The sequence below is a fragment of the Triturus cristatus genome, chromosome 7 (genome assembly GCF_964204655.1).
Source record: "Triturus cristatus chromosome 7, aTriCri1.1, whole genome shotgun sequence".
NCBI lineage: Eukaryota > Metazoa > Chordata > Amphibia > Caudata > Salamandridae > Triturus > Triturus cristatus.
The window spans coordinates 1181458497-1181474204 of record NC_140590.1 but is presented as its reverse complement, the minus strand read 5'-3'; the positions used below and the strand labels follow the sequence as shown (position 1 = coordinate 1181474204).

At 43.4% G+C, this 15708-nt stretch overlaps 1 protein-coding gene across 4 annotated transcripts in view; it reads left to right on the top strand.

Moving 5' to 3' along the window:
- Nucleotides 1–15420, top strand: part of HCFC1R1 (host cell factor C1 regulator 1) — a 46653-nt gene extending 31233 nt beyond the window's left edge. For all 4 annotated transcript variants that reach the window (XM_085618513.1, XM_085618511.1, XM_085618514.1 and 1 more), the window contains one exon: nt 14207–15420. In XM_085618513.1, the coding sequence (XP_085474639.1) occupies nt 14207–14447 (241 nt within the window). In that variant the 3' untranslated portion in view covers nt 14448–15420. The remainder of the gene's footprint in view (nt 1–14206) is intronic.
- The last annotated feature ends 288 nt before the right edge of the window (nt 15421–15708 follow it).

Below are 15708 nucleotides of genomic sequence, written 5' to 3'. Positions count from 1 at the left end.
AGGCCCCACTTCGCTTTCTCCTAAATGGAGTGATCAGCAGCTGGGAAGCTCTGTAGTCACTGACTGGAAGCTGCATCTGGCTTGGCAGACGAGGAAGTAGTGGGCAGGCTAGGAGCGCAAGCTACATCAGCCTCCAGGCCTACTGCCTCCACACCCAACCGCTACCTGCTAGGAGCCTGCCTTCAACCCCATGTGATGCTGGTGCCGCTGATCATTGCTGTTTTCACTTCCCTGTCCCGCGTCCTCTATCCGACCATTGTAATGCTAGAACTGCTGGGACTGAGCACATTGTCCAGGCACAGGTTGATTCTCAGAACATGTTGGAAGAGGACTAGAGTGACACTCATCATATGATAGGGGTTCCTGGCTACATTGCTTAATGCCAGGTCCCCGTGCTTTCTCAGTGGTTTCTCAACGTATTGGTCAATTTAATACGTTCCATTAACCGTCTCCAATCAAGGAAAGAGAACAGTATTTTAAGCAATTTTAAAATTGGAAGTGGGTACCCTTCCCTTCCACAGACGTCCAAAGAAGACCATGAACTGGAAGCAAAGTCTTAAGATGAAACTTCTTGAGTACAGCAGGGTTGGTCAGCAAGTTGAACAGAAACTCCTTCTTGATTTAAACTGTAGTGAAAGCACACTTAATTGAATTATTGAATCAAAAGAAGATAAACGGTTGATTCTTTTCAGCAATGCATTAACATCAGCGTCAAGGCTGCACTTGGTATGAGTGGTCCTGCAGCTCCCTCCCACCTAATCTGGTTGACAGCTTCTGCCTACCTCATGCGCCAACCCCTCCCCTCCCCTCCACTCCTGAAGCAACATATGCCTTTGTGAGTTGCCCTCCTCTTCAAAGCGACTTTTCCTGCGATCTCTGCCCACCAGCTCCTGCAGAGCTCTGGCTGTTTGGTGCTCATATGTCTTCCTCCCCCCCCCGGCTCCTCCACTGCCGAACCAGTCATCCTGTTAACTAAGCAGATATTTTTAAACAAAAAATCGAGAATACTCACAATGATGCAGTTCAGACATTTTTACTCCATTTGGATTATATTTGTTGTGTTTTGAGCATTTATTTAGAATATATTCTTTTAGCTGTCATGTCAGTTGTTAAGATTATTTTAAATTACATTTATAATAGTGCACAAGAATAATGCTTAGCATTAACACACTTTAAAAACACAAGTTAAAAATAATAGTAACAGTCAACCTAGGGTGTGAAGTTTACATGGCGTCAGAGTTGTTGCTGTCGCAAAGCTCTGGAAAGGTTTTTATGGGCCGTTGTTCTTGAGGAGACTTGCTTGGCTGTGTGTGTATGGCTTCAAGCAGGAAGCCCTAGCAGCAGTCATCAGTATGAAATACACTAGAGACACACAGTATGGAAGCACAGTAGACGAGGCTCTGCAAACCATGAAAAACAAAAAATGAGACCAAGATCCACAGGAGCCCTTCAATTCAAGGAGCCTTTTAGGAGACCACCATTCCCTAGAAAAGATCCCCAGAGGGGGTGGGGTTCAACCAGTGGTTTTGCACGCCTCTTTCATCCCACAGCTTTCCTCCCACAGTACACCAGTGCAGAGCCACTACAGCCATGTACCAAGACAACTCTTTCATGGCAGAGCGGGAGATAAAGGATCAACTTCGCAGAGGGCAAGCTCTCCAGCAAGTAACTCAGTGCTCACTCCCAACCTAACAACACCTGGGGGGGGGGGGGGGGGGGGGTGGCCTCCAACAATGGATCATCATCAACTCAGACAAGTGGATTTTAAACATGATCCAACATAGATAGTGCATCAAATTACTAAAGCAACAACCAAACATCAGACCAGAATCAAAGGTGATCAACAACGAGGAACAAAGTCGCCTCGGAACAGGAGGTAGTGAATGTATTGCGCAAACTGGTGACTGAAAAGATTCAAGCAAGAGAGATAGGTCAGGAAGTAAATTTTGTTTACTTCCTTATACCAAAGCTAGTCAAAACTTTAAAACTTAACTTATAACTGAGGGTCTTAAACCAGTACGGCAAGGCTCCAAAATGTAAGATGACAATTTTGCAAGCGGTCATTCCACAACTGCGAAAATGAGACTAAATGACAACTATAGACCTTAAGGATGCATACCTGCTTGTACCGATGAACAGCGGACACAAGAAATTCCTGAGGTTAATCGTGGGAGAGGTACTTTAGTATTTCCGAATTTTGCCATTTGGAATAAAATTTGATACCAGGGTGTTTTCAATATGGCTAGCCTCTGTGGCAGCTCAGCTAACGAGAAACTGGAGTTATAAATACCCATACTTGGATGAATGGTTGATAAAAATCAAAAATGATCAAAAAAATATCAAGTCAGTATAAACACCACAATACAAACTGTACACCATTTTGGTTTCCCCATATGCTTCGAAAAATCTCCCCCCACTGCACAGAAAAAAGATATTCCTGGAAGCAAGGCTACACTTCAGAGAAGCTAAAGCCTGCTGAGTGCAGAAGAGAATCATGGCATTGACAGAACAAGTTTGCCTTTCCCAGAAGGGGTAATCTCAGACTGTGATGACAGTAGGGAAATTGATGGGCATGATGGCCTCTTGCATACCTCTAATTCCCAACACAAGACTGCACATGAGAGCACTACAGGAGTGGCTACAAAGACAGTGGTCACAGGTGACTGGGAGTTGGGAGGATGTAGTGATTGTAATAGATACAATTCCACTGAGAGTTACAATGGTAAAACAAACATTGTGATAGGCAGAGCATGCAAAAACTCAACTCCCACTGTAACCGTCATAACGGATGCCTCACGTCCTGGGTGAGGGGCCCATTTGGCCAAACTAAAAATCAAGGGGGTATGTAAAGCCCACAGGATGTTTTGCTTCAACATACAAGGGGGTACAAGGCCATATGTCCTGTCCACACTAGCACAGGAGATTTGGACATGGGCCATACAGAGACCAATCACATGACAATGCCAGAAGTACAAAACGCAGACAGTCAAGTTAATTAGGCAAGTAAGCACCTCACAAGTGGGAGCTGAAACATGTGGTTGGCATGATATTCAAAAGATGGGAGATGACATCAATATACTTCTTTCCGACCCAAAAATGTCAAAGCTTTGCAGCCGGATTGCCAAACCACTCGTCACCGGGGAAATACCTTGCTGATTTAATAGTCGGGGACATTGTATACGCTTTTCACTCCAATACGTTTGAAACCATTAGTAACAGAGAAATGCAAGGAAACAACCATGACACTAGTTTATTCACTTGCAGAGTTTGGTGTTTCAAAACCAGAGAATTGTGAAGAGGCTTTGTGCATTTGAAGGCTTGTGATGTTTTGAGGGAGTTCTGTGGGGGATTCAGTTGGGATAAGACACTATTCTTAATCTACCCCCAGTGGGCAAGACAGACTTGGTTGTCCGTCCTAGTGGAGATGGCATAGGAGAGGGTACCAACACTTCCAGCGCATCAGGCTCTGCTAATGATGCAAGGGGGCAAGTGTTCCATCTGAAACCACACACACACACAGCTTTGAGAATCTGGACACCTACTTTTATTTGAAAGAACTATGGATGTGTTTAGGGAAGCTAGAAGACCATCCACAAGGCAGTTCTATGCCACAAAATGGAACACATTCAGACAGTAGTGCATCAGGGGAGTGCCTGAAATTTACTGGGTGCAGGACACAACCATACTGAAATACCTCACTTATCTGCTTGATGAAGGCCTCTCCTACACTTCGCTAAAAGTACATTTAGCAGCCTTAGTGGCTTACTCAAGCAGTTTAATTAGCAGAAATGTGTTCCAAACTCAAATCATTAAGAGTTTTCTTAAAGATGCAAAGAGATTGCTACCACTGAGGTCGGCACCCACACCATGGTGGAACCTTAATATAGTGCTTACCCAACTCATTTAACCACCTTTTGAGCCAAAGCACAGTGCAGAGCCACATTTCTTTTTACTTTAAAGATGGCCTTTTTGGTGACTGTTGTATCCTTACGATGAGCTAGCGAACTGCACACACACTCAGTGCAAGAGCCTTACCTAAAAGTCCACAATGAAATAGTTGTAATGCAAGCAAACCTACACTGTCTTCCAAAGTTGGTCTTGTATTTCCTGGTTAATCTAACTGTACAGCAAACACCCTTTTTGAAACAATCTAAATCTCGACTAGTGCAGGATCCTCATGCAGTAGACATCAGAAAAGCTGTAATGTATTACATTCAGGAAACAAAAATTATCTTTTTCGCATGCCTCAAAATGCCTGCCAGAAGCAAGATCGATTGTCTAGGCAATCCAAAGATGCCATGTCAGTAGGAGTTATGTTGGAAGCAAACCACAAGCACTCTCCGCAAGGAAAAAGGGAGCAACGCTTCATCGCTAATGTCTCCATTATGGGTATATGTAGGGCAGCCACATGATCCTATACACACAACTTTACCAGATACTACTTTATGGATATAAGAGGTGGGACAGAAAGTACTAAAACACCTTTTTGCAAATGCAATCTCATTGTTACTCAACCTTTCAAGAGGGTAAAACCGCTACAGAGTCAATGCACAGCATGTGAATCCAGAAAAGATTCACTCGGCAAAACAAAATGAAAACTTACCTTTAGAAGTAGTTTTGCAGCTTGAACTATTTTCTAGATTCACATACAACCCTCCCTATTTCCCAATAGATGATAAATATTTACAACCGAGGAAAGGAGTTGTTAGCTCAAAGGAAGAAGCCACAGCAAAGAATCACGAAAACATAATCTAAAAATGGAGATAATGCAGAAGGGCTTCTAGGGTGTGTACATATGACATCATTTATGGAGGGACATAACATTAAATGATCTGACGCTAAAGAAAAAAAAATTGTCCAAATCCAACCACTAAATAGCAGAATGATGCACAGCATGTGAATCCAGAAAATTCTTCAAGCTGGAGAACTTCTCCCTGTCGTCAGGCAGGGAACCCTTGCAGTCAGTGTAAACATAGCAGTGCCCATTTATACATCAGACAGCAAGGAAACCCTCCGACCTCTGCCCTTGCCTGAACAGTTTTATCTTTGGTTTCTAGTGCAATCTGCTCCTTGGGAATCCTCACACCTCCACTATCCGGAAAGTATGTAGATTTTCGTTCTGCCCCTTTTCTGTTTGTGGCTGGCTGAGCCCATGGAATCATCCATGACTGACATCCCTTCTAAGGCAAAAGCCATATTTAAACCATGTTAAAACTCTAGAAGGTTTTACCATGATGACCCCATAGAAAGATGTTGATACGTCTAATGTGCCTACATTGAGGTGGCCTTGTTGTCAAACACTGAGATGTTCCAGAAGTTTAATCGCAAGATTCTCAATGAGCTACAAGTGAGGGCCTTACAAATTCTGATTGAGATGTTGCCTGATGGAAGGTCAACCAAAACTGCTCCCGCAAATAACACAATAAAATGCATTTTGGAGCCTCGACCACAAAGAACCATTGTCTCTCCTACCCCTCAGCAATCTGGAACTGTTTCTAAGGTTCAGACTTCTTGCATGGATGGAAAGATCCTAGCAAACGCGTCAATCGTAGAGCTTTCCTACTTCAAAAGAATATTCTATCTTCAGCTTCGAAGGAACTACTTCTACCTGTAAAGGTGCCATTGTTGACCGCAAGTAAGTCCTAGTTGACAATGAAACCTACTAAAGGCTCATCAATGAGAGAAGGTAAGATGGCTTAGTCGTGGCAACATCTCCATTGTTTTTTGGGTTTTTTTCGTTTTTTTTTTTGGGCCCTCATACATGCCACCAAATGATGTTTGCTCTAGATGAGAACCCTCCGTGCCTTTCACACAAACAAGCTCGATTTCCGCCCCCGGGGTCTGTGTGCGGCAAACAGGGTTCACCCAGAGGTAGGCTGTCTCCTTGTTCAACTCCCGTTCCCTTGGATAGACCATAGTAAGTACTAGGGAGGACCGGACCACAAACCCCTGGCATAATCATTGGACCAATGTTATTATTTCTTCACCCAGGCCACTAGTGCGGACCAGATCTTACTGGTACTCGCTTCGTCACAGGCCATGTATGACTGAGTAATCATCATGATGTTTTTTAAGCAGTCCGCAAATCTGGGTGGGGCCTCTGACTTCGATTCTCTACAGATTTCTCTCCTGGCTATAACTATCACATAAAACACAAATTGTGAAGCAGCGTTCATCCTATACCCCGGTGGAAGACCAAAAAAAACCAGTCTAGGGCAACATATGATTGGTGTTGATAGAACCTCCTCTAAAAAGCTACATATAGCCACCCAATAGCTAGAAATCTTTGGGCAATCCATAAACATATGTTGATCGTCCGCTGCCGGATGTTTACACCTGGGGCAATGATAATTATCTGACGCTACCCTGGATAGTTTAGCCGGTGTCCAATAAACCCTATAGGCTGTAAACAGATGGTTCCTCCTCAGATTAGCAGGTTTAATTACTCTCTGAGACATTGAGAATGCATCCGTCCAGATTTTCTGTACCTCCTCCATGCTCCCTATTAAACCGTTGCCCCAGAGTTTCCCTACCTCAGAATCTAAGCAATCCTCTACCCCAATAAGTATCTTATACCAGAAGGTGACTTCACGTTTCCAGCCTCCCCCCCTGCAAATGGAGTCTAAGATCGGGATGTCCGCTGCAGACCCCCATGATTGTCTTGCCCACCACGCAGACAGTTGGTAAAACTTAAATCTGGTTAGGGACCTGTTGGTTAAATTTACAAGGTACTCCCTGTCCATAAACCTAGAGTCAAGACATAGGTCGCCCCATGTTTTAATCCCTGCTGCTTTAAGTGACTGAGACAATTGATCTAAAAGGCATTCGGGAGTGCCAGGGGAGTCCCAAATCGGAGCATATAGGTTATAATAAGGTATCCCCAATGCTTTCCGGATGTATCCCCAATTTTTAAGCGCCGCCTGTAGGATCTTAAGGTGGACCTTTTTAAAGAATTTTTGGTCCCCACATTTGAAGAGGAAAAACTCCAAACCCTGTGGCTGGTCATGTAACATTGCCTGGAAAAGGCGGCCCTGTGAAGAAAAGTCCAACTTATTGGCCAAAATTCAGAAATTTTTAAAATGAATGGCATGGCAGTATACAAATAAGTCGGGTAAGGCCAAGCCGCCTACATTCAATCCTCTCCTCAGTTTCTTCCAGGCTAGCCTAGGTGATTTTGTGGCCCATATAAACGATCCAATCTTCCCTTGAAAACTAGCGATATCTTTAGGATTAAATAATAGTGGGATAGAATTAAAAAGAAAAGTTATTTTGGGGAGGATAATCATTTTAACAAGATTTACTCTCCCGTAGATATTGAGTGGAATGTTTCCCCATCTTAGCATTAACTTACATGCTTCCTTCACAACTCTCTGCCAACTAGGTTTTGGGATATCAGCCAATTTTTGGGTTAGATGTATTCCAAGATATCTAATTTTTTGTTTAGCCCCCTCTATAGGGATTAAATTGTTCCAGCCCATTATATATGTTTTCTCCTTATTGATTTTATATCCAGATACTCTTCCAAATTCCTCCGCCAATTCAAAGAGCCGCGGGATTGCCTCTACATGGTTAGAAGTGTACAAGAGGAGGTCATCCGCATACAGGGCAGTTTTAAGCGCTAACTCTCCGATTTTAAAAGGTGCGATTGTACTGTCCCTTCTAAGTGTACAGACAAAAGGCTCTATATAAATGTCGAACAATAAAGGGGACAGGGGGCATCCCTGCCTAGTACCTCTAGCAATGTTAAACCATTCTGATAGGCCACCGTTCACTAAAACCTTTGCTCGAGGGTTCCGATGTAAAGATTTAACGGCTTTGATAAAAATCGAAGGGAAGCCGAACCTCATCATGGTAGGCCAGAGATACCCCCAGTTAACCTGATCAAACGCTTTGGCTGTGTCGATTGCTATGATAGCAAGAGGCAGCCCCCTCTCCTCTGCATAATCTATTGCCCCTATTGCCTGAAACGTAAGTTCGTTGAGCTGCCTCCCTGGTATAAACCCTCTCTGGTCTGAGTGTATGATTGTTTTAATAGATCTGGATAATCTAGTGGCCAGTATCCCAGTCTGAGTTTAACAGTGAGATGGGTCTGTAAGACTCAATTTTTTGTGGGTCTTTATTTTGCTTGGCTATCAGGGTTATAGTGGCTTCAGCCCAGGATGGAGGGATACTATCTCCTTGTAAAAGAATTCTATTAAAGAGTATCCTGAGCACTGGAACTACTGGTTCAAGATTATCAGAATATATTTCAACCGGCAGACCATCTGGGCCAGCGGCTTTACCTCTACTCATTTTCTTAAGTTGTTCCTGTATTTCACCCTCCATAATTTCACTAGCTAAATAGATCTCATCAGATTCAGACAATTGGGGTAGATCTCTCAAATTAAGCCAGTCAGCAGCCTCCTCCAGTCCAGGTCTAGTGTCCTCTTGATACAAAGCCAACATAAACCCCCTGGCCTCTTCCTTAATCAACTCGTCCTCTGATAACAATAATCCAGATTCTCTTTGTACCAACGTCTTAATGTTGTTCCTGACCCTATCCATCCTTGACTTCCATGCTAGGAGAGCACCACATTTTTCTCAATACTCAAAATTCCTAAGTCTGCTGACTTCCCACCTTTCCTTAGTGATCTTATCGCTCCTAGCTTTAAATGCTGCTTGTAATTCCAACAACTCTCTCTCTACTTTCGGAATGCTCTTCCCTGCCTTGACTGATTGCCCTTTATTGGCGGCTATCGAGATGACCTTTTGAGTAATATCTACATTGATAGTGACAGTGCCATCTGCAACATTGTTGACGCGCTCAACAACCCCTTCCTTTATTCCTCCATCAACGATGCAACCGACAACATCTCAGTCGATTATCTCACTGTTAATGGTACTGCTAATCACCTTCTGGTTGACTATTCCACCTTCAATCTCACCTCTCAAATCCTAGAGGAACCTCCCCCAGAAGGCTGCAGAATCAGTAGCCTGGGAAGTGACCATGAAGAGGGTCCAAATTTGACTTTGACAAAATAGATCTGGATTACCAAGTGACAAACCCACACAAGCTTGACATGAAACCAAGTCACTCAGATGATGAACAACCTTATGGTCACCTGTTGGGTTCTGGTGCTATGCCTCCTTAACAGCAATCCGATGTACTATAGGTACAGTGGATTTCCTGAAATCTCTTTAATACATCCTGGAAAGTTTTGATCATTGCTTAACCCCTGTTTCGGTATTATGCTCTATCAGCTCCTCAAAGTCAGCCACCCCGACCAGTACCTGAGTAGAAGCAAGAACTCCAGGTGGGAGGAAGCATTTTCAATAGCTTTGGCTACAACAGCAAGTTTGCCACAACCTCAGCTGCCACTTGAGCCATCTCGCTCTGTTGAACCACCATACAAGTGTCCACCTTTTGCACCACAAGTGTTGAATGAATAACAGTTTTCTGACTCTGATGTTCATGATCAAGATTATGATAACATTTCTGAAGATGAGGCATACAATGAGAACAGCGTCTTACCAGAGGCCACGGTGATCAGCCAAGTCCTGAGTCCCAGTCCAGAGACTCACCCCAGATGATATACATTAATTTCATTTCCTCATTGACCGAGCTTCTTAAACTTTCTGTGGAGAAAACTTCTTTCCTTTTTGCCTTCTGTGACAAATCCAGATGTTCAATCCGAGCCTGTCCACTGCTTGATCACTTGTGGGAAGAAGGCTTACTATATATGAAAAACCCTGAAATGGGTATGAGCTCTGTAACTAAACTAAACCACAAATACAAACCTTTTGAATCACACTGGCCTGCGTTCTCAACCAGCTCGTAAGACTATGGATTCAGCACTGATCACAAAATCCCTTATCACTGTGTCTGGTATCACAAGACAAAGAAGGTCGATTCTCGTATACATTGGGTAAGAATATTAAGGCATTTCCTTCTATGGCAGTGAAAATCTCCTAACGGCAGTGCCATTCTGATGTGAAATGACAGATAACTTTGGAATGACATATCAGCCTATATTGAAAAACTGCTGGCAGACTAAAGAACAAGCCACGGCTAGTCTTCATGAAGGAGAACTGGTAGCACTGATTGACGTTTCCTTAGACATTTCTAACAGCGGCATCAGGCAGACAGCCACAGGAGAAGTATTCCGCTGCTGTATATGGTTATAGCAAAATGAACAAATGATGGATGGAATGCTGAGCAATGCAATCATTCACATCCAGTCAAAAAGATCTGGGTTTAATACATCATTCTTTTGCTCACCCCGCCCCCTCACGTTGGACTCAGCAATATGCAAATCAGTCTTGACCCTGCTCCTCATGAGAACAGTCAGCTCGAACTGCCAAGCCAGTTCCTCCCTGGGCCGGAAACAAGCATCCTGGGACTGGTTTCGGGGCATCACCTCTCATTAGCCAGGCTAGCTTGAATCAAGTGGCGCAGTGAGCACCGGACCCACGTCTGGGCATACCCTTCCCACTTAGGGAGACAAAGTGTGATGCCCAACATGGACAATGCTATAGAATGGGAGATGGAATGTAATAACTTTAAGAATTGACTCTCCTCTCAACCTGTTTTTGCCACTCCGGTCAGTGTCAAATTCCCTCTTTACACAAGTAGGTGGTAGCTCTTTCTATTCTCTGGTAAGGAATCTATGCATATGCTTTTCCGCAAGTCCCTTTTATACTAAGATTACGCTGAAGGCTCTTATGCAAGCTGATCTTAATTGCCATGGCTTGGGCCAGACCATCTTGGTTCACAGAGCAGTTGAACCCGTTAGTAGATGGCCCTATTTAATTCAAGGTGAACCTGTATATACTTACCAGGGATCACAGGCAGGTTCTCCACCACAGTCTACTGTCCCTTCACCTCAACTTCTTGGCTGCTGCAGACTCCGAGTTTTGAGCATGCCTCCTCAATGTCCAGTCATTTTGGCAGTAGAAAGATCGAGTTGCACAATCAGGACGTACTCCTCAAAATGGGATATGTATTGGATAGGGGAAGCAACTGCCAATCTGGCTCCACTAACTATGAATTCACACAAGATTTTACGGTATCTTTTACACCTGGCTCCTTCTGGTTTGAAACATTCCTTCCTCCATTCAAGACCATTTGGCTTCAGTATCAAGATACCAATGAACACTTAACAATGCCACCTATTTTTTCCACAAAAAGCAGGCAAAGTCTTTACAAGTCAAGTTTGAGCACATTCCACTTTATGCTTGTGGCTGCCATTGCTGCTCTCTTTGCTTGAATGCCTATTGCTGAAATCTGTAAAGAAGCTACTTGGTCATCTAAACATGCCTTTGTAAAGCATTACTTTCTCAATGTCTAGAAGATGTCAAAAGTGGCAGAAGGATAAGCAGCACTACACAACCTGTTTTAATTAAGGTGAGCCTGTTACCGCTTCCTGAGAGTACATTTATGAAACTGTTACCGTAGTCGTTATTCAAGCATGTGAATCTGTGAAAGATCCAATGTTGGAGAAGAAATGGTTACTTACCTTAACTCCAGTTCTCCATCATTGGCATCTTTCATAGTCACGTGCTTCCCCCAACCTTCAAAGTAATTAGGCCTTCTTTCAGCTGTGTTGCATTTGGCCAGCTGTGAAAATCTAAGCAGCTCAGCCACTGTTGGGAGTTGGAGCTTTGAGTTCCATTTTCTTTGTCTGGATTCACGTCACACAATGAGGTGAATGGCTGCATATAGTCTATGGCTGTTTTCAAAGTTACTTGACTGTACGGATATGATATGTTAACATTGACTATAGAGGGTTTCTGGGCTACCGATAGGGGACTAATCAAGCCTTGAATCTATGAAAGATGTCGGTGTTGAAGAACTGCAGTTAAGATAAGTAACTATTTCATCTTAACTTGTATTTTGTAGAAGGAGGCACTGAATGTAGTGATGTATCTATGTACCCAGACCCCACCTCAAGGGAGATGTTTTTTTTGAGTGGTGAGGAAACTGGTCAATAAAAGACAACATTCATGTTGACACAAACCCGCCACATTTAATGGTGTTTTGTAGACCTTGTTTAGCTCTCCAAACTGCCACACAGGAAGTCTTAGTGCGGGACAGATCTAATCTACGGAGTGTTAGGCAAGATCCTTCACCTCAGCCTGAGCTTGATTGGCTGCCTACTTAAACTGTGCACTCAGAACCCGTCACACAGCCAGCTAGGTTTTCTAAAGGATTGCTCGAGTATTGCAGTAACTTTTCACAAGATCAGCTTTCAGAGAGATGTCCTGCTTCTACTGGATTGAAAAATTTGGTGGGTCAGAAAATGAATGTGCTGAGAAGGTTCTGTTGGTCCAATTCTGTCCATCCCTGAACTACGACCCAGACTAATTGCCAGTGGCTTAGATTAATCCAATCTAAGCAATGCACACACCACTTTTTTCCTTAGTGCAATGCCCTAAGTCGACGGTTAAGCTCAGACTCTGGTCCCGTGCTCCGACATTGGACTGAAGCTGCACCCAACTTACTAGGCCAAACAGGCCAAAACCAGCCTGTGGTTTCCTGCTTTCCCATTCAGATTGGACTTGGGCTAGACTGTTCCCATTGGGGCAGGACCAAGACTGATTTTCATATGGTTGGTCCCGGTCTTAGGTGGCATGGTGGGCAAAAGAATGATGGATTAGAATGCGGCCCGGAGTAAGGACCAGTAGCTGAGATTAATTCAAACAATCCACCCATCACTTTTTTTTATCTTCCTCAAATATTATTTTTTGGCATCGTGTAGATGTCATTCATGGAGTTTATGAAGTTTCGCCAAAGACTGAACCTTTTCTGGCAGATGAGTAGACAGTGTCTTTCACTTGAATTGAGTGCCTCCAAACATTTTTGCTTTGTTCCTGAAGTTTTAGACAGTAGTTTATGTAGCTGGAATGAGTTGGGGCAATTCAGCTATCCTTCATGATCCTTTCACAGGGTATCGCTTCTGTATTGTTCTCCTTTATTTAATATCTCCCTTTTTCTGTGATGTTTGGTGTTGTGACATTGCTAGTCAGCTCGGTGTGCTGCTTGCTGTGTATGTTTTACTGTGATCATAACAGTTGTTTTAACAATAAAAAACAATCTGACTTCAGCTGTGTCCAGCAGTCTCTGTGAACAGGGCCTGGCCTTAGTCCCAGTCATGACCAAGGACACCATGTATCCTGCCCAACCTTTGGTTAACACCAGGAAGCATTCTTTAAACTGTGTGTGTGTCTGTTTGTGTGTGCTTGCGCACCCACAGATATGTTGCCTTTCTGCCCCACAGATATGTTGCCTTTCTGCCCCACAGATATGTTGCTTTTCTGCCCACAGATATGTTGCCTTTCGGCAAGGTAACAGGATTTCATACATTGGGGGCCCACTTGCTAGGGACCTAAACCCCCCCCCCCCCCGCCCCCCTCTCCCTGCACTCATGTCTCTTTATTCGCAAAACATGTTGGTGATGAGCACTCTACCACTCAGCTTTGGCGCCTTGACCTCTCAGCCAGGCCTGGGAACTTTAAAGGCTCATGGTGGGTATGCAGCTTCCATGTGCCAATAACTAAGCTCCCAGGCTCTTAAGGGTGCAATTCCCTGATGGTTTTTCTGTGTCTCTGCAAGTGGGATTTTGTGATTTTCATTTTGCTTTTTAAATAGGTTTGAAAAGCAGCCTGCCAGTGCATTGTTATTACTTTCTTTTAGTATTTCAAAAACGATCACACAGATTCACTCCAAACAACAAATGGATTTCAAGTTACACCTTGCCCTGTTCATGTTCACCAAAGTTATACATGTTTTAAAAAAAAAATCTTTTTCTGTGGAAATGATGACTGTACACACCCCATTGCTACTCACTCTAAAGTTGCACTGACTCAGATCATTTTAGAAGTATGTGGATAGAATGAGCAATATGAAAAAGTGCACACTGGTTTCCAAGGTGTACTTCTGTAACTCAGTGAGTGTGTCAGTAGTCATGTTACAGTTTACGATGTCATGCTTGACTAAAGTTTGGCTATGTTCAATAGTACTTTCATTACTAGTGTTTTAAGTGTTTTTTTAAAAGTCGCACATTATGCAGAACTGTAAGTACTTAAGGATTTTAGGTTACATCATGCCTAGCTTGTTTAGTAATACTTTAATGCAAAGCCTTTAATTCAAAGTTTCTCATGGAACCACAGAATTGTAGCAAAAGTACACGTGTTAATAAACTTAAATTCTGTGTTCCACTTTCCCCAGGAGTCATCCATGCATGGAGCTTGTTCTGTGGAAGCCTCCTGGTAACCTGATCCATGAAGCCATCCGCACACTGACCCGGCAGCGGGACGGCTCCCGAGACCGGGATGGTTGCAATGGGCGGACGGTACCGCAGGTTGGTGCCAGCCGCTCCCTTTATGCCCACCATCTCAACACAGACAGCAGTGGAAGTTCACCTCGTAGGGGGGTCCTGCAAGACAATGAGGATGCAATGGAGCTCTGAGGGAGTGGCCAGGGCCTAAGATGGAGGCTCTTAACATTTCCTGTCCACACTTGCTACCTATGACAGTACGGAAGGATGAGTTTATGGCAAACTTTTCAGAATAATCCAGTGAAAACCATTTGGGCTCAAAGCACATCATTGGGATTGCTGGGGATAAAAGGCTTGTTGATGCAAGTACCACTTAAGACCGAGAGAGTGTCTGTTTTGTAGAAGCATGAAGTATATGACTCTAAAAGATTATGATTGAGATGGTTATTACAGTGAGTAACATATTCTTACTGGTTACACTGAGGACTGAAGCCAGGCACTACAAGCTTTACCAGCTGAAGAGTAATCTGGCAAGCCTTACTCTGCCAACAGCTTCTCCTTTCTGAGAGGTGCTACCAGTCCCCTAATTAACTTAACATCCTTTATAATAAAATGGGCAGTTATCCTTGGGACCTTTGGCTCTGTATCAGAGTGAAAGTTGCTGTTCTGATTCCTCTTCAAAACTTCCTCAGGGCCTTGCTACAAAAGATTTTTCCACCAGCTCCCATAGTTACTGTCCGAGCAGTTCCACCATGTTGGCAGTCTTGTCAGATTATCCAAGTCCATTTTAATTGGGCCTCCCTCATGGCTCAGTCCATTTGATTACCTTCCCATAACTATCACATGGTGGTATCCTCAGCACCCAAAATCTGTCTCCGTGGCTCTTCCACATGAACAGTGATAACCCCCCTCTCCCCCAGTAATGAGTCGGATCTCTTGGTACTTTTGAGGTAGCCTTCTTTGCTAGTGTACATAAAGGTGCATGTCACATTGACTTGCGACACAGGTGTGTTTGTGCTTGACTCTTGTAAGGTGTGAGTTGTTTTTATTTTTTTTACATTTTTATTTTGAATGTGAAGCCTGGGTGATTGCTTTATTTTGTTTCAACATAATACTTGAGTGTTACCAATGTCTTAAAATAAAGAGGTTCTTGACCCACCAAAAACCGATGAGGAAACTGGAATTTGTGGTATTGGTTCTGGTAACATTGCTCAGAGCTCCAGCATTCTTCATCTCTTCCATTAGCACACCTTCATTTTGGATTAATTGTGAATGATTGCCATTGTGCTTTTTTTGAAAAAATAAAAGCTGGCATTTGTGGGGAATTGGGGGTTTATAATTGCCTCCTCATTGTTTTCTATGCTCTCCTCAGAGTTACTTTGGAACATGACAAGGAGCTGAACTTTTTTCAAAACTACGTTTTATTAAACTTTGCTCATCATACAGTATTCAA